General features: G+C 39.8%; 1 protein-coding gene across 1 annotated transcript; it reads right to left on the bottom strand.

Annotated features, from left to right (window-relative positions):
* Positions 1 to 103: 103 nt before the first annotated feature.
* On the bottom strand, positions 104 to 18,772 carry mkrn1 (makorin, ring finger protein, 1). Its single transcript, XM_059326037.1, has 8 exons — positions 18,611 to 18,772; positions 17,253 to 17,384; positions 8,048 to 8,229; positions 7,450 to 7,673; positions 6,133 to 6,347; positions 5,485 to 5,595; positions 4,810 to 4,954; positions 104 to 2,722 (listed from the first exon to the last, which is right to left on the bottom strand). Exons 1-8 carry the CDS (start codon positions 18,682 to 18,684, stop codon positions 2,510 to 2,512), a joined length of 1,296 nt encoding a protein of 431 aa, XP_059182020.1. The 5' UTR covers positions 18,685 to 18,772; the 3' UTR covers positions 104 to 2,509.
* Between the last annotated feature and the right edge of the window lie 1,175 nt (positions 18,773 to 19,947).

Below are 19,947 nucleotides of genomic sequence, written 5' to 3' on the forward strand. Positions count from 1 at the left end.
GTTTTGGTTTTCAGCTGCTAAATGCTCCACTATGTTCACCAGGTAGTCTCTAACCGTGACTGTAATTTAAATAGACAAAAAGAGTAAGACTTCACACAGTACAGAGATTGATAATAAACTTTAATTTCAAGTTAAGATGGATGGCTGTGGAACATAGAAAACACACATTTCAGTATAAACATATGCATTCCGATGGAGTTTAACAGGTTGAGACCAGCTATCAGGAGTCTGTGGATGAGTCTCAACAGCAAAGCATTACTCAGTGAAGCCAACAGAGAGCAGTGAATCTACACTCCACACTGGTGTTGTGGGAAATTTAAAGTCTCTCAGCTCCGGATTCTCTGCACTGTGAGTCTGCTGAATAGTTCTAAGTGTCGACTCTTTAGCCTGGTTCTGAGGAAGGACTTGCCCTTTGGTACCACAGGTGTTCCTGGATGCTGAGATTCAGGATGGTGGAGGGGAAAAGCTTTTAAATAAAGTCTTTCTTTTATCCATTTGATGTAGCAGTTTACTGGTGTATGGAGCCAATTGGGCCACATGTAGTAAAACAAAAGTATCCTGATGTAACATTTCACTTAAATTGCACAATATATTCATTCATCATTCAAAAGCTGAATGAGTCCCAGACCACTTCAATAGGTGCACAGGTGTGAGGGTAAAAGAGAGAAAGAGAGAGAAGAGGAAACTAGGAGTCACTTAGCCCATGGCAACTTAGCAGGTTGGCCCCTAGCCCTGATCCAGGACCTGTCTAACAGTGTGTTTATAACCCTGACACCCAGTCTCATAGCCTACATGACATGCCCATTTACTACAACACACCCACTTTACTACATGACACGCCCCCTGAAATAACTGCCAGTGTAATCCAAACCATGTAGTTTTTGTCCCTCAACCTAACCAAGTAGTGTTTGCTGCTAGACCTAATGGCATAGTTTTAGCCCTAAATCTAACTGTGTAGTTTCTCTCTGTTAACCTAACCAACTACTTTTTTGTCCCTAAACCCAACCAAGTACTTTTTTGTCCCTAAACTCAACAAAGTGCTTTTTTTTTGTCCCTAATCTCAAGAAAGTGCTTTTTTGGCTCTAAACCTCACCAACTACTATTTGTCCCTAAACCTTGTCAAGTAATTTTTGGGCCTAAACCTAACCAAACTGCGACCATTTAGAGGGCGTGTCCTGTTGTACTGTGCACCCGCAGATAGACCTACCGAGACATTTCAGTCACTGAGCCGCTCATAAAATGTGTAACAGCAGTGTGCTCGGTGCTGCCACTGGTGGCCTGAAGATATATAAAAGGTGAGTACCATTTTGTTCAGTAGTATAGCTGACAGACAACAGGGGCAGCACTGAGCAGCACGCTGTGGGCTCACATTAGTAAGCTTGAGAATTTTTACTTAATTTACAACAACAAAAAAAAACCTGCCTGAGAAGTGGAAATATTTTAAACTTTTTTTAATTCACAACATATTTGATGAGCTGCTAATTAACTGAAATGTTCGAGATATATAATAATGTTTTTAGTTCAAATGGAACTTTTCTTGACACCGGCTATATTTTAGCTATAGTGACTAAGCTCTAGTCCCCTGTGTTGAATGACAATACAGAGTTGACAGCACTTTTGGTCTCTTATTCAGTGCTACTTGACTGCATTGTAATCTGCTGGACGGACTATGTCATGACGCTATTTCTTTTTTACCCAAGCAACTTTTTCTGCATTCTGAGGTTTTCATATTGCTGCATTTTAAACATTTGCTGATTAAACTGGCTTGCTGATATTTCAGTCTCTAGTTAGAAAGGATCAGGATCAGGGCTGGTGGTCATCCTGCTTTAGAAAGCCATGAACTTTACAAGTGTTTAGTTGTTTGGGCTGTGATGGACAGTTTGTGTTCCATTACAATCGAACACGGTAAATTCTTTTCAGTACAACATGAAAATGATTATGGTAAATGTGTTAAACATCAGCACAATATATTGGCTATTAGCAGCTTTAATAAAGAAAAAAAAGAAGTTCCGGCCTTCAAAAACCGTATGTAAAATCTTACAACATGCCCATCACAATTACAGTAAATGGTGCCGAGTAAGTTTGAGTGCATCCTCAGAGTCTCAGAAGTACGTATTAACACCTGGGTAGATGATAAACAAGTCAAACCCACACCCACAAATAAACTTGACAATGTTTATTAGCAATATTTGAAGAAAGTTATAATTTGTTAAATTTTATATTGAGTTCTTTTTGTCATTTTATTATTTTTCCTTTTAACATGAACCGCACGAGATAGACCCACAAGGATAGATGTCTAGAAAATGTTTAGCACGAGCGCACTGACTTGTTGGAATTTTTTTTTCTTTTTTTTTTTCATCTTTTATAAGTTCATTTATTAATGGCCTGCTTAAAGGCACTGCCACAATACAGGGGAGGGGGGGAAAAGCTACTGTCCATCACTCGCACAAGACAGTCCATTCTAGTGTCTAGTATACATGGAGGGTGGGGAGGTTCGTAGGTGGGACTGCTATAGGTAAATCTCGTAGAAATCGTCCAGTTCCTCGTGAAACAAGTCCCATTCATCCTCGGAATCTGTCACCTCGTCGTCGGTTCCCGCGGCGAGCAGCATGAGGAGCATCTCGCTCAGCTCGAACGTCACCATCTCCTCGTCCTCGTTGTCGAAGGAGTCGGTGCTTTCCCGCTCGTCGAAAATGTCCCACAGTGGCGTTCGCCTCGAATTCTTGAAGGAGAAAGGAAAGAGGTTTACTCTCAAACCACACTGTGTTCTGCGGACATTGGGCCTCATTCACAAATCAGTGCTGAAACCGTAAGTAGGAATGTGACAAATCCAGGATTCATCAATGTTTTCTCACCTGAATTTTCTTGTACATTTCTATACTGACACAGTTCTATGTTTGTTCACAAAGGACAAATGCCCCTGTTTAGAAAATTTTAAATCACAGCGTGTAACAAAATGTATAGCATACTGCATTCATTAAAAAAGGTTTTTGATAGAAGATATTTAATCAGTTAATTTACCAGTAAGGTGTTTCATAGGATGTATTTAAGTGTACGACTAAGCCCAATTAACAGAAGTCTCTGGACAGGTCTGTGCAATAGGAGGTGTGATTTGGTAATTATAGTATATAAAATTGGGAGTGGCAGTATGCTGTTTGCAAATAGCACAAACATGTCTGTCAGAATGGGATGGGAAAGAGAATTTTGCGCTGGGAGAGTAAGAATATTTAAACATCGCTATTAGTGAATGAGGCCCAATAAGCAGTCAGAAAGACAGGTCCATAATAGATTATAAATTAAATTAGTTAGGAATTACACAACCTAAGCTTCTCGCAGACAGCCAAAATTCTGATACCTATTTTGTATGTATCAAGTCAAAATTGTGACATAAATGTTTTGTCACTCCCCATCTCAGAATAATTTCTCACTATGCCATATCCCATTTGATGCAAAAAAGTGAAAACTTTAATGTGTCATCATTTTGTGTTGGTATCCCATTTTGCCAAACATTTGTGTGTCTAATAATTCTGAATTAATGGCTTGAAGACATTTTTGACCTAACTTCAAGATTTAAGTATTTAAAACTATTGAACGATGTGTAACACCAGTAACACCTGCTTACCACCGCCAGACTAGGGATGAGTCATTTTTGGCTGCTAAAATACAACAATAAAAATTCTGAAAATGGTGAAATGGACATGAAAACATTTAGACAGACTTGATTTGATTAGGAGAGACAAAATATTGAATAAAAACAAGTCTGATTTAAGAAGCATCCATCTTGCATCATTACACTTTTTTAAAGATTTATTAGTTTATTTTCCCAATTATTTTTGTTGTTGTGATGTGCTGCACTGTATTATCAGCTGTTCCCAAGTCAACACTTACTCCACATAGTCCCTGCAGACCCTTTTAAGCAAGACAGAATATATTGCATGAGCTGTTTTTATTTTACCGCTCACTCTGCATGTTATTGTACTACTCTCTACATCCAGCAGAGGGTGCTACAGCTGTTGTTACTGTACTAGGAACAGTCATTGTCATTACACAAGTACATTTTTAATACCATTTTTTATTATTTGGTAGGTATCACCAAGTTATTTTTTTAAGATTTAAGAAATAGTTTGTAAAACATCTACAACTCAGATTCAGTATATATTTATAAAAAAAACAACATTCTCAGTTTTAACATAAAAATAATAATATTTTTTATTGAATATATGTTCAAAATGATTTAGCAAATTATAGCATTCTGTCTTACTTAAATTTGTATACCCAATATTTGGATCTTTTATTATAAAGTTGCACATGATGACTATAATACTTTGTTAAATGGATAATACATATTTTGTAATGCATCTATAAACATTGAAGCCAATATCCATACACATAAAAACACTTATAGATAACAAATGAAAAATTAAATATGGCCAATTTTATTTCATGCTTTATAAACATTATATTGATCATTAATTCATTACTATAATCATTTGCTGCAACTTTATAAAAGCATCCATGTAATGTTTATAGATGGTTTACAAATCTATTGTTTATTATTAACTTTTTATGTATAAAAATGCTATAATCTGTGCAACAATAAAGTGTTTTTAAGAGTAAAATAACTATTAACTTAAGATGAATTCACTATCAATTTACCTTTAAATAATAATATTTTTGAGTTACCAAGTATTCAAACTGTAACATGAAGTGTAATGAAAACTTTGGCTATCATAAGTAGCACAACAATAATGTATTTCAGGAGTACTTGCTGGTGGAATGACAGGATTTTAGGAGAGAGTGAACGTTTACCCGATTCCTGCTGTTGGATCCGGTCTGTCTTCGCTGAGGTTGAGCTTCCTCCAGCCGTCCGTCAGGAAAGGCGTGCTTGTAGAAGCAATTTGAGCCAAAAGGACACGTTCCACGACCCTCGTCAAAGTATCGACACGGTTTAGTCCTGTAAAGCCGAACAGGGAAGCAGAGAACACAAACATGGGGTTTGATAGTGATTGAGAGCACAAAAGCTACGCTAATCCATCTTTGCGTGATGGATGTTTTCTCAGAGGAGCTTTTTAAATGTTTTCTGTTTCAGAGTTAAAGTCAGCATTGGATCATCTGCCTACTCCCTGTAGAGCTTCCTACCATTACCACCCACTCCTGTGAAGATTCTCATCACATCCACCCACAACACTTTTCTATTCAAAATCTGTGTGTTCCAACCTGCAGGGAAAAGAATTATTTTTTTAAATTGCTGATACCTCACTGTTTAATAAGCCGGCTTTAGAAGACCAGATTTCAAATAAGCCGGACTGAAAGATACCTCGTAAGATTAAAAAAAACTCTGATTGAGTGTTATTGAAAAACTAAGCCAAGGCTTATGGATTGTGTCCCTCTTCCTCTGATGATTTTTTGGTTTGTTGGTAGAAATGAGGCTTGAATGAAGCAGTGATGCCGTTTTATGTTTTGCTTAGTGAGTGATCTGTGTACCCCATGCCGTCTTTGTATTTCTGAATGAGTTTCTGCTTGTCGTCCTTGTCCTCTACCCAGTACTCGCTTGGGATGACAAAGTTGGATGTGATTCGACACTCTGGGCAGGACCTGTGAAGAAGAAAAACAAGTGGTGGAAAGAGTTCTAGAACATTGTGAATAAGTACCGTGAAGATGGGAAAAGATTTGTTGTGTATTGGATGTAATTGGGCCACACTAGACGATTGCAATTTGAAAAAAAAGGACTGCCAATAAGAGTAAAAAAACTGGCAAAAAAAGATTACTTTCATGCGACACTTTCTTTACCTTTTTGTTGAAATGCTGTCTCGATATTATAACAACTAGTCACTTGGGGATTAGAGAGTAAAAAAATGTTGAATGTTGGAAAAAAAAGCTTCACCTTCATTGAAAGGCTGCTCAAACGTGCCGTTAGGATTGTGTCAGCAGGCTGTAACCTAAATACTTTTTGGTTTTTACACCATTTGTGGCACAGATCACAACTCTTTATTCATTGGATGTTCTACAGACTGTAACTCTTGTAAACTTCTTGCTTGATTATTAATCACTTGACAGTCTCATGAAATAAATCTACCAGAGATACAGATTTAAAATAGCAAAACCCTGCTGTGTCATGTACAAGCGACTCACTTGATGATTTTGCTTTCAAACTGCTTGGCACTCCTCCACTTGCGAATGCACTTTAGACAGTAGCAGTGGCTGCAGTTGGACAGGATGCCAAAACGGCGCTCGCTTGGATTGGCCTTCTCAAACACAACTTCCATACACACGCCGCACATCATGTCTTTGCTGCGTTGGATGGCAAATGAAATCTCCATGTCCTTCTCATGGGCCTCGATGCATGCCTAGGAGAGGGAACAGTTAAACCAACAACCTTTTCATCATTTAATGGACCAGAAGAAATGCTGTATCCCATAGCTGAGACACCATGTGTTCATGAGATCAATGCAACGATGCAGCTGTGGTGCTAGTCAGCAGAAAAAGCTTAAGTTTTAGCATATCAGTTGCTACCAATTTGCTTTATAATACACCTTTAACAATTCCAGAGTATTCCAGGAGAAGTGTAGCCTGGCTAACACCAGACACCAGACTCAGACTCTCAAATGAGATTAGTCTGGGAACCAACCGTTCATTTCTCCGTAGAGGTTGTGTGGTTTACGATCCTCCGGAGCCGTTTATTGGGCGCTTAGAATGTCTATCACAAGCGTCTGTAGGTAGCTCTTAGCCAATCAGATCAGTCATACCAGATGACGTAGTAGAGCGACAGAAATGGATGTTTGTTGTGTGTGTGTCTGTGAGAGAGTGTTGCTTGCTGCTTTGCTTCTCCAGTTCTCACTTTCTGCAAGATTATTTATTTTCACGCCTTATTCCCCCTCATGTCATTCAGCCACACACATCCACTGATTTTATGGGCAATAAACAAGCTGATGCGGGACTCTCGGCGGCTCCGCTGTCCCCCGGCTCGTAGCGAGATCACCGGCGTTACAATAGCGGGGCTAATAGCTAATAGCCCCGCTAACGCCGTAACGCTACCGCTATTAGCCCCGCTACTGTAACGCCGGTGATCTCGCTACGAGCCGGGGGACAGCGGAGCCGCTGAGAGACCTTTCGCCTTTCAACTTTCGCTCTAAACTATTTAAAAACACCATCTACAGCTAAAGAGAGTTTCGCGTCTGCTGCAGCCATGTTGGATCCATAAGAAAACTACAAGCTTCCGTCTGCCGGGTAGTACGCATCATCGTCTTGCCGTCCCTCCCCGTTCTGTGATTGGATCCCTAAAACAGGGCTAAGAAACGGCCCTGGTTTCCAGACCCTTTCGCAGTTCGAAATGAAATCGAGCGCGCAAGGCAGTCTGGGTATACCCAGGCTAGGAGAAGTGGGACAGTGAATGCAAACCCCAGTGTGCTTAATGTGGAACCACCAGCAGGTTGTTTGTGTAACCGTTACCTTTGTGTGCTCGGAGCGCTGGCCGTTGTCAGTGGGGTGGAGCACCTGGAGGCCGCACATGTCGCACACATCGCCGTGGAGATAGGCACAGTTGATTCCGTAGCGGCACTCTCCAACGGCTGCGTATGGACAGAGCTGCTTCCTCAACTCTTTGTTGTCCTGCGATGCCTCACTGTCAAACTCCTCAATGAGAGGGACGGAGCTCTCCCCCTTCACTGGCTCAGCTGGACATACACATTTTTTGTCATATATTTGTGCCATATTCATGAGAAAACAAGGGTTTTGAATAAACATCTAAACTTTTTTCAACTCTCGGCGACCAGAAATAAACCAAAATGTACAGCACTCAGTGCAAGATAGACGCTCAGTACTCTCCTGATTTAGTTAAATAGTTCATTTAACACATTTTGGATCGAAGTGGAACTTAATCCTCTGTGCTGGGCAGAAGTCAAGCCACACACAACCTCAATTTTAATTAATAATCGCTAATAAACCATTGCCAGGTAACCATGGGACAATACCATATGACATTATGAAAGACCATTCCATCATGAAATTTAGCAAAAGTGTGACCGTAGGATCCCTGCTGGTCACTCACCCCGTCCACAATACGGCTGTCCAGGAACAAACTCAGCAGCGTTGACCCAGTCTTGTGCCCCTGAACCAGGTGTCGGCCCACTGGGTTCTGGGTCTGAAGAGCCGGCCAGCGAGACAGAGGGCAGCGGCAGCGTCTGGTTGGGTGGCAACTCCTCGTTCTTTGCTGGTTTACAGTGTTCAAACCTAAGGACGAACACAGGAGCAGGACTGTTACAGTACATACAAAATAGTCGAACCAAAATTGATAACTAACAATCAAAAATTAGATCTTTAATACGTGCAACCTGGGATTGAGAGACTACTGACCATAATAAACATATACAACCCAGAAAACCAAAAGATGTCAGGTTCTACTTATAAGGGTGCAAGCACTAAATTTAAGGGCTGTACTGAACAGTTCAAAGCTTCAAGGCTTCATTCATATTGTTGACATTTTAATTCTAAATTGTAATTCTTGCAGATAAAGATTAGGCTCCACTGATGTTGTTAGCATTTAACTTTTTGTAGAACTAGATTTCAGATGTCACTGTGTGTAATTGATTTCAAATGACTTAAAACATTTCCAATAACTCTAGAGTGTTGTTAAGTTCAAAAGACAAAATTTATTTGAAAAAAAAATTAATTAATCAATGACAAAATTCACAATGATTTTATCTAGCAAAATAATCCTGCTTCAATGGATATTTGATGACATATAGCCTTTCAAAAACAAAATTTTCAATGCAGTAATATAGAGATTTCCTTTTCAACAAATTAGCAAAAAATTCTAAAATTCTGTTTCCGCTTTGTCATTATGGTGTATTGAGTGTAGCTTAATGAGGGGGAAAAAAGATAATTTAAATCATTTTGGCATAAGGCTGCAGCAAAACAAAATGTGAAAAAAGTGAAGCGGTCGTAATACTTTCTGAATGCACCGCAAGTCATTTTATGGCTAAATTCACACTGCAGGCTCAATTCGGATTTTTTGCTCAGATCAGATCTTTGTTTGGCTGTTTTTTGATGAGGCCTATATCAGACTACCAGTGTGAACTGCTCACAGCCCCGAACTGACCCGCATGTGCAAAAGAAAAATAACAAAGACATCACACGCAGCAGACTGTGTACAGAAGTAAACATGAAGGCTTCTTAAGTCAGTGTTTACCGTGGAAGCCTGAGAAGTTATGGGCAGATGATAACGAGAAGGACGAGGAGAAAGAGAGCAACATTTCTAACTATGCGTTATACGAGTGGTGTGGCTCCTTTTAGGGCAAATTCATGTGTGTGTGCGTCTGTGGAGTCCACAGAATCCCAAATGTAAAGGACTGAAGTGCCCTTGAGCAAGGTACCTAACCCCCCCACTACTCCTAGCATGGTGTGTTTTTAAAGGATGGGTTAAATGCAGAGGACAAATTCACTGCAAAACTGAATCTTAATCTTAGCTGACCAGAGCGAGCGTGTGATTCAGTGAAAGCAGAAAAAGATGAGGGGAGAAAAGTGAAGGGGGTTAACCCCGAAGTGAGTAACATCAACTTTGGCCCTGGAGGAAAACACATCTCCCCTGTGCTTTCTGACTACGGTCGGGGAGCTCCAGAGGGACGAAAAAGTCTCATGGAATGTGACATGACTGTTCAGACTGAGGTCGCACTGGAAAACATTCTAAAAAAGTCAGATTCCATGTGATTTGTGCTGTTCAGCGTCAGAAAATAATCAGATCTGAGTCACATATGAGCAAAAACTTTTCGGCGACATTTGCCTGAAGTCTCACGCTGTTCGTTCTACTGCTTCTACTTGAAGATAATATTTTGGTTCTCCCTTTTGCCCTGTAAATAATAAGCATGTAAATGGAATGTAAACTGGCAGTTCCCCTGCTGGGCTGTTTTTAGTTGGAGGTTACTCCCCTCAGTCTTTAACTGTGCAGGGGATTACAGATGCCAGTCTAAGTTTCACAACCTGAGAGACAGATACAGTGCCCTTCATTGGCCATGGTCAAAACATAAGGAATACAGAGGGTGATGTTTCATCACGTTGTAGAGACCAGAACACAACAGAAAATGTTTCGTCTGTCTATATATGGCACTTCAAGAAATCAAACTAAAAGAATCCACATATTTACACTTGTACAGATTGTCCAGGGGCTTCTGTGAGTGAGAATGTGCTTTGTCCCCAGTTACGTCGATGATTTCAACAACAAACAAAAATAGATTCATGTTATTGCTGTGATCACATGCTTTATTCTAAATGGCCTTGGCCTAAAAAAATAAAGGCTTCGTAGGGGGAAAATCCAATTATATTCATGTATGCAGAGCCAGTCTGAAGGCTATATTTAGGATTAACATGTCTTGTTTTACTCTGCTGCGATGAGGTTGTTTACTGGGACCCTCACATATACATGGGATGAAAACAGGCCATGGACTAGCATTGGGCAATGGTTTCCGATTTCAAGAGTGTCAGCCCTGTTTGCATGTTACAGACATTTAGAAATGTTTGTAACATAAATGTTGACAACATTGATTATCGAGTGTGACCATTTGATTTGAAACATCTGCAATAGTTTAACGGCATCATGTTCCGTTTAATATTAACATCTTATGGTTATTATTACAAACCAAATAAACAACCAGTATTTTTAGAAAGCGCAGAGCACAGTTTTGGCCTGGCAAATGGAGAACAAAGCAGCGGGGTGTCAGATCCATAGAAAAGAGACAGTAAACAGGTTTGAAACTCACTAGTCACTTTTGCTGTTTTAAAAGGGGTGCAGCAAGCAGACATGCCTTTCTACCAGAAACATCTACATGCACAGTAGGCCACATATTTTAGATTATTTTTGAAAACATCTTAATTCTGATACTAAGTTATTTAGATTTGCCTTACCATTGTGAAAAAAAACATTGATTAATATCCTCAGTCGTCGATATACAATCCAATCGCCACAAGCCTATATACAATTGTGTATTGACCATGCTGAGAATAAGAAATTACAATGTAAAATTAACTCTGTGGGTATTACTGAAAAAATCCTCTCAGTGTAATATGCATTTTATATCTCAATATTGTTCCAAATCATGGTATACAACGTTTAAGATACACTCATATATAAGGGAGCGTTGACAATACCAGAGTTAGCAGAGTTTAAGTACAGCCGCCAAAAAAATATTTTTTCAATACCTTACTTTGAGATATAGAATACATGCTTTTCTACAAAATCCTTTTAGTTCTCATGTTATTGACGTGCCATACTGTAAGACAGATCAGACCTCAACTGCTGTGTTTATCTCTGCAACGCAGGGCTTTACAGTGTAAGCACTTTTGCTGGCATATGAGAGCGAAAACGAGAGTGTGCAAATGTCAAAATTATTATTGGGCGCACCCTGGACACAGAGGTTGGCAAAAACACTTGTCACTAGTGTTTTATCTACACTCTTTCCTATTAGCCAATAGCAACATAGAAGCTTGTTATTTGTAGCCGGTGCTGCTAACTGCAGCTTTCCACAGTTAAAATGACAACCATTACCAACAATTAGGCTATTTCTGTGAGTAACCTGACAACAGGACTAAATTATACATTTAGATTTTTACCTGTTTAAAACGCTACATGCCAGTGGATAATTGTGACTAGACTGGTTGCATTAAGAAGGTGACTTTTCTGCTACCTCAGATGTAGCCGGCTTTGTGTGAACATAGTGGCAGTAGACCATTACCAAGTACACGCCACTAGGATGTCATACCTTGATGTGCTACTATGACAGGTGACTCATGCAAGTCACCAGTGTTCCGAGGTTATATGTATGGTGTGATGTTTTTAGTGTAACTGCACAGCACAGGTTATCTCATTATTGAATCTGCCATTGACAGTAGCTGTTTGGGAAGCTGACTAATCTTTTGTAAGATAACAAGTTAGCATGGATTGTTTCATTAGAAACAATCCATTAGAACCAAGTGATGTGTCATGAATGAACATGATGAAACACACCTTGAATAAAACTCTGGTTTTGTGATTAAATCATCAAGCATTTATGCGTATGGGTCTTATTTATTGTAAATTTCGAAGTTTATTTTGACTAGCAGAAAGTGACACCCTATATGGACCTGCAAGTATATAGCGATTTTCTAGTCGCTTTACACTACAGACTGCGCTCACCCTTCTGCATTCACCCTTTCACACACACACAGTTACTGGTGGCAGAGGCTACCCTAAACGGTGCCACCTGGGAATTCACACACCAGCATCGGGAGAAATTGGGGGTTCAGTATCTTGCTCAAGGATACTTCGACATGTAGGCTGCGACGGTCAGGGATTGAACCATCCAACACTTCCAAAACTGAAGCAAAGGGGTTCCATGTATGTCACACACCAGGGGCCAGGACAGAGTGTCAGTATCCGACAAGTTGTGATGAGAATACATTGTTTATAACTTTATTACCTAGTAAAGGCGCAACTCATAATCCTTGGCTACACAGATAGACGTTAGATTTTCTCTTTTTTTATAATATTTTAGTGGGAGTACTCCAATACATACATACATATACATTTTTGGCTTAATTTCTGCCCAGTGGGAAGAAGTGAAGACGTGTTGTCCATCTTTATATACCATCTATGGTAGGAACCAACAAACACTGCTGACATGCCAAGGTGGGATTAGCACCCGCCGCCCCCCAATCAGGTGTTGTTCTTCCAGTGTCGGGTAAATGTTCACCAGCCACTGCGGCAGGCAACAAATACAAACCGTTAATGCATTTGAAACAACAATTTGTGATTTCTGCAATCTAAATTGCACCAGAGGCATGATGGGGTGGATCAAGTGATCCTGGCTCTGTGGAAGTAGGAACAGAGGTGCAAAATTGGGGAGACTGCTGGGACCAATGTGAACCGGCGGAGCCAGCAAGACTTAAAATATGTGATGTATTAGCAGAACACAGCTCACTTGAGTCCGACAGTAATCTAATCATGTTCAGCAAATTGCAGAACAACTTTGCTTGAGTATGTTAAATCTCTACAGTGAAAAAACAGCACAACAGGCAGTTCTTCCATCATTAATGTTTTAAAATCACTGTTCACTAAACAAACAGACTCTGCTTACTGTACACAACGTGTCTGCCGCTTATTGTAAACAAACTGACTTTTTGTACACATACTGCTGCAGCACGTATTGTACTGTGCTACTATGCCACATGGCTGCTCTGTTACACGCTTCTCCTGTCTCCTTCCACTTCGTTCCGCAATGCTGGACTGCAATGTGAATGGACGCCAAAATTACGCCGTCGCAGAATCGATAGAACTGTCCTAAGGGGAAAAGCCAGCACAGCTCTTTATAGCAAATTTGCGGGACTTTTGTGGAAACGCCGTCTGAAAGGGGCTTTAGAGTTTAGTTTATAACTTGGATTGCAATTTTTTTCTACGCCATCTGTAAATCTGCAGTCTCAATAGGAAGCAAAAGAGCAGGTTGTTCACCGGGGAAAAAAACAAATACCATCTCACACACACACGATAAATAGTGTGTTTAATTTGGCGTGTATCTGATCCACCAACCAGCATATATTTGAGTAAGAAATCGTACTTTTTGAAACAGATTGCTTTGCTCCTTTGTTCCCACAGTATGCTGCCAAGGAAATAGCGCATCAGACAGAGGCTGGGAGCGAGTTGAGCTTCACAGTCCCAAATGATCCAATCTTTATAGATTAAATTGATGTTGTATTTGTCATGTTGTGGGCTGTGGATTCAGGCAACAAATATGAAGAGCAAGAGTTTATCGTCTTTATTTCTGACAAGCGCTTTAGACAAGTTCAAAAACATCACTGTAAACAACAAGCGTATCTGTAAAATAAGAGCACATTGAAGCACCACAACGTTTCTTAACCCTTGTGTGGTGTTCGGGTCTGTGGGACCCGTTTTCATTTTTTATTAAAAGAAAAATGATACAATTAATTAATTTTTCAAACTGAGACTCACTGACTTTGGCTCATTTTCTGTGAAGAACATATATCAGAATACATATTTAATGACCGCACACCATACACCCCCCCCTACACATTTCTATTACATATAAGATGTCCGGGTCCACTGGACCCGGGGCTAATAGAAGTGTGGAAATTGATGTTCAGTCCGTCTTGACTGATATGTTTACTCTGTGTTCATGTGTTCAGCTTGTGTTGTGCATCATCTGTTCAGTATTTTAACATAAAAGTATTTGATTGTGAGGCATTAAAAGCCACAAAATGCAACGGGTCCATCAGACCCACAAACACTGGCTGAGTAACAACAATATGAACATCACGCAAGGGTTAAAGGGAGTTTGGCATTACAAATTGCGTAAATGCATGTAGTTTCCTTTTTTCGTTTTCAGTCTAATGAGGTGATTTTGTATTGACTGTTGAAGGTAATCAGGATTATCAGCTCATTGTACTCTAACAGCAGTATGCAGAAAAAGGTTGATCTTGTTTTGTTGGTTAAAATGTATAAAAAAAAATAGTAAAATATATGTATAAAATAATGTAAAGTAAAACAAAAAAAAAAGTGGCTGGTAAAAAAGCTGAGTGGCAGATAGATTTTGAAATTCACCAACCACAGTGGCAGTTGGACAAATAAAATGGCCAATCCTGTGACAAGCTATTTAATTCTGCAACAATCAAGCAAAATGGCAAGCTGCATTTTGGGCTCAGACATGTTTCTGACTGGAATATAGTGCCAGGCTGAGTAGGGGGATGGGAGGGATAAGGAATCCAGTAAGGTTCTGGATGGTCCAAGATTGAGTTTATATTAATCAGGGACAAGCAGAAATTATGAATTATTGTTCTGCCTGGTGTTTAGGGAAATAAATGCCCTCAACACGATTTGGGGATTGAGCACTCTTCCATTTCTATCACAGTCGACTTGTTTTCGTTTATGACCACTTTGCTGACACACCGTTTCTCATGTGGCATTAGTCATAGACTTATCCCAGTTGCTGATGCAACACAGGTGAATTAAAGGGTGCTTCAAAGCAACTTCTCTACACTTGACAAAAATACAGCAGAGACCATTGTCATGCAAGAATGACGTGTGTAGAGGTATGAATCAAAATCACAATCATTACATGATTAGTGGTGCAGCCCCGACAAAGATAGATCCTCAGCTGTCTACATGCAAGAATCCGTTTGAGTGGTCCTGAGTGGCAAATCCATAGCTACAATACAGCACGACTAACAGACCATGACAGCCTGTGCAAACAATCATACAAAAAGGGACACCTGGCCAATCTCTCCTCCAGCCTATTGCATGATGGTGAGCTACATCGCAACACACTGTTAACCAGTCTGTTCCCAGAGAGCAATGGAGCTCTGGATGAGCGGGGAGGGGAGGAGGGTTGCTGGAGCTATGCATAAATAAAAAGAGAGAGGAGGGTGCTGCAGCAGAATGAACCTGAGGAACCCAGCAACAGCACAGGAGGGAGGGGGGCAGCTCAGGGAAAGAGAGCAGGAGGGAAACGGAGAGCGTTACGCAATTGCCATGCAGGCTGCAGTGCACTTTGTCTGGCCCTGGGGGCTGCAGGAGAGAGAGGGAGAGAAATGCAGACACAGAGTGAGAGAGCGAGACAGAGTCCATCACAATAGACGGAGCCCAGGGAATTCAACCATAATAAACCCCCACTGTGAGAGCCTTTCTCCAGACTCTTAATACAGGGTGCACAGCCCCACGGGATCACAGATATAATGGGGACACCCTCCTCGCTGCAGCTCCATCACAAGGATGAAGGAATGTGACTTATCAACACAACAACATCACCAACAGTAACTCAGTGCTTTACATCCAAACACAGGCTTCCTCTCAGCATTAAGCAGACTATTCAAGAAAAAAGATCTAGTATGTGACTAACTAATGCGCCCCTGCTGCTGTTGGGCTGGTCAGGGGCTCGGTAACTATGGGGATGCTCCTGAAGCCAGACATGGAGCAGACACTGTCTGTACAAGCTGGCTGCTGCTGTCTGGGTACATTCAAGCATGGCAACAGACTGGGAGCCTAATCCGCTTCTCAAAGGACCATACCGCTGCATGTTCACTGCATATACTCACTGATCACCATATTCAAAGCACTTTTTAGGAAGCAACTGGTTGACATAGATTTCAGTCCAGCACAATAATCAGCGTCTACAGATGGGAATGTTAAGATGTACTTAGAAACAAAATGTAATAATAATAAAAATAATAATAAAAACTGAAAAATGAAAACCTGAATGATAAAATTTTAAATTAAATAAACATAAAATGTAATGTTTTGCATATAGAAAAAATATAGTTTTAAATGTGGAAATTACATATAAAGAATCTGAAATATTCTCATGTGAATGTCATATTGTTATCAAATGTTATCATTTGGATAGGATATACTGTAGTCAGCAAGTAATGTATAGGTGAAATGATTGGTCAATTATCAGTAGCCAGTTGATAATAATGGATATAAATATAACAAATAAATAATAATAAATAAAAGACACTCATTTTGATACTGATTACATGGAAAAGACATATTTTTTAAGCAAAACAGCCAAACAATTAACTGTTCCAACCTATCAAATGTGATCATTACTGGTTGTCTTTTAACTGATGGTCTTTGAGTTTTGGACTTAGTCTGGAAATAACAAAAATATTTAAACTTGGTATCTAGGAAATTGTGACAGTGATATAGGCTTTTGAGATAAAAACAATTCCATTTATCATATTCTGACACCAGACTTATTTATATCTTATAGGGATATTGATTTTGATTTTTGTGGTTAGAAAACAAGAAGGAGGTTTATGCTGGCAGCCATGTTCAACATACCTAGCTCCACAAACATTCAAGACAAAACTTAAAAAGCATATTTCATAGTACATCAGCTCATCCTACAGAGCAACCAAATACCACATAGGAATAATTCTAGTTCCTTGGACCAACATGGAGGTGTCACAGACACAGACCAACAACATGTTGACATTAGGAAGCAGCAGTCTCAGGTGTCCGATCCACTTGAGGAGTAGACTGCAACACACAGAGAAGTCTGCCAGCAAAGTTGCTGCGCTGTCAATTGGCAGAAAGCAAGGCCAGCTTTAGAAAGGAAGTTATAATGCAGCTCAATTGACAACTGAGACCACTTTCTAGGCGGTGGCAGCTGACTCTGAACATGCCCGTTGAGTACAAGCCTTTTTAATTACATCCACATTTGACTAAATATTTCTATTTGTGTATAGAACTTTTATATCCGTTGTGACTTTACCTGCAACGGTCCCCAAACACACAGTTTCCCTTCTGAAAGAACTTGCAAATCATGGCTGCGGGTTTGCTGTTGGTCAGATCGTGGGAATAGCGACAGTTCTCCCCTTCTTTGCAAAGACCATGCATGAAATATCTGAAAATACAAAATAAAAAGTTATCTAGTTAAATAACGATCCACAGTCATGATATCCTTTTAACAGAAACATTGACATTATTTTCAACCCGTATGTCAACATGTCCTTTAATTTTTATATATTAAAAAATTAAATAAACTTAAATACTTAAACCACTGAAGTCCAGGAGATTTTGGTTCAAATTCGTCAACTTCCTATGCATTCATTTCTGTCTCTGTTTAGCACCTTTAACTCTGTCCTTACATCACATGCATGGTTCCTTTTTCTCGACCCAAACTTGGCTATCAGTCAGATTTTTCATTTTATTTTTATTAACAAAGTATAAAGCTGCCAGGAACCGAAATACAAACAAAAGACACAGGTGTCTATGGAAATGTAGCATTTTTTTTTTTACCATTTATACACACAAAAACAGCAGAAAAAAACTAATAATTAATAAAACTACAAAACAGTCTATTTGCACGTCAATTAAAATAGTAATAGTTTTCATTGAAGAAAGAAAATTCACATTTTAAAAATGGTCTAGAAACATAAATGGCACACTGTGAAAGCTCCTATGATTGCACTTTCAACTGGCTTTCTCAGCTTGTCTACATATCATATAAAAAATAAAGTTATGATTGTAAATAAAAACATGTGAATTTTCAATTGATAAATGAACTCCAGAGGGTTAGCAACCAAGCGAAACAATTGTGTTTCAGTGTCTTTCACTTTCATGTTGGTAACGAAATCAAGCTAATCTTAGCACGGTCACAACATACAACTGGATTCATAATGTTAGCTAATGTCTGGATGCGGCTCCTAGCATGTACCGTGACTGATCTGTTGGTTCATTTTAACACAGACTCGCTGGTTTAAGTGTTGGATAGTTTGAAAGCCAAAGAGTGACATTAACGTTAACGTTAGGAGGATGTATCACTCTGTTGTGTCAGCTATGCTGAGTGGTATATTATAATGCAGCGTTAATGCCAGCCGAGTAAGTCGCTGAAAATGTAGCTATGAAGCTGGTCGCTAACCAACCAGCCAGCCTGCTCTGTGACCATAACACGGAGAACATAACAACACAGTATCTACAGCTAGCAGCTAGCTGGCTAACAGCTGAGCACAGTGTCACAAGACGCTGTTGTCAGTCGCTCACCAGCCACCGTATCACCGCTATTTTCGTGTCGAACGACAGATGATAGAATTATCTTCGATACTGTGATGTTGCTTTGTATTGTCTTACCTGCAGGTTACGTGTTTGGTCCAACCTCCTGTTCCTGGTGAAGCCGCCGTAGACGCTGCTGCTGCCTCCGCCATTGCTGTTTATGTTGAGAAGCTACAGCCGGATGTTCCGGACAGCTCCGCTCCAGCTCGGCCTCTTTCGTATATGTACGGTTCAAGACGAAGTTTGCCGAACGCCTCGCCTCGGGTACTGTCCACTACGGGGCATCATTGTAACACTCGTCCAGTTTAATCATGCAAACCGCTCTTTAAATTGTTGCCCGGGTTGTTTATATCGTCACCAGGGCCGGTTCTAGCCCATTGGTTGCCCTAGGCGATATTGAGATTTTGCGCCCCCCGCCCCCCGAACCACATCCATTCCATGTATTCATTCTGATATAGGTACACTATGTTATATGTATTATGCTGTACACTAATATTTGATACATGAACTACAAGCAAGGTAATGGTCTCAGAACATTTTTATTTTTAGAAACTTTGGAACTTTACCAACAACAACTGAATTGAAAATACGAATAAATAAGTGACGACACCCATGCACGTATCATATTTTATATAATATAATATTACATTTTCATTCGAAATATGGGTTGGGGCATATTCATTTAATTCAATGGGGGTTTTATTGCCCATGCTTTTTAAAAAATGTTTCGTTAATCAATGTTGTTAAAACAAAGATGTATGCTTAAGGGCGCCCCCTTGTGGCGCCCCCTGCCAATTTGGCGCCCTAGGCAGCCGCCTTGGTGGCCTGTAGGAATAACCGGCCCTGATCGTCACCCTGTTAAAATAATCGCCGAACTAATTTTTTCAAGTTTTGCTGGAAACAAAAAAAATCACCAAAAGTGTAACATATGACATTTATGATCATTTATCTATCCGTCCATCTAAAAAATAAAATTTGCTACAATTCCCATGATACTGGTAAAATATACATCAGGCTTAACTCATCAACATGTCACCTACTGCAATATGTCTCCTTTAAAATGTGTTTCCACTTACTTATGAAAATGCAGAGTATCACTTTTCACGTGATGTATCATACATGGAAATCAGACAATATTTGAAGAAAATATGCTTCTGTAAAGGTAGGTATGCTTGAAATGGCAAAGCTGAGAAAATTGGTCTTTGAGCAGCACACACTTCTGACAGCAGGTTAATCCCACCCCTAACCACGCCCCCAAAATAGACCTGTCATTATCCACAGCATGATTTTTTTTAAATTGCTAAATGTACATTAAGATACACTTTAATGCCAATCATAAGCCCCCAAAAAGGCATAGTCATAGTCCATAATAGGATATTCATTCTTTGTACTTTATTATATAAAGAAATGGTGGG

Source organism: Centropristis striata, chromosome 22, assembly GCF_030273125.1.
Source record: "Centropristis striata isolate RG_2023a ecotype Rhode Island chromosome 22, C.striata_1.0, whole genome shotgun sequence".
Lineage (NCBI taxonomy): Eukaryota > Metazoa > Chordata > Actinopteri > Perciformes > Serranidae > Centropristis > Centropristis striata.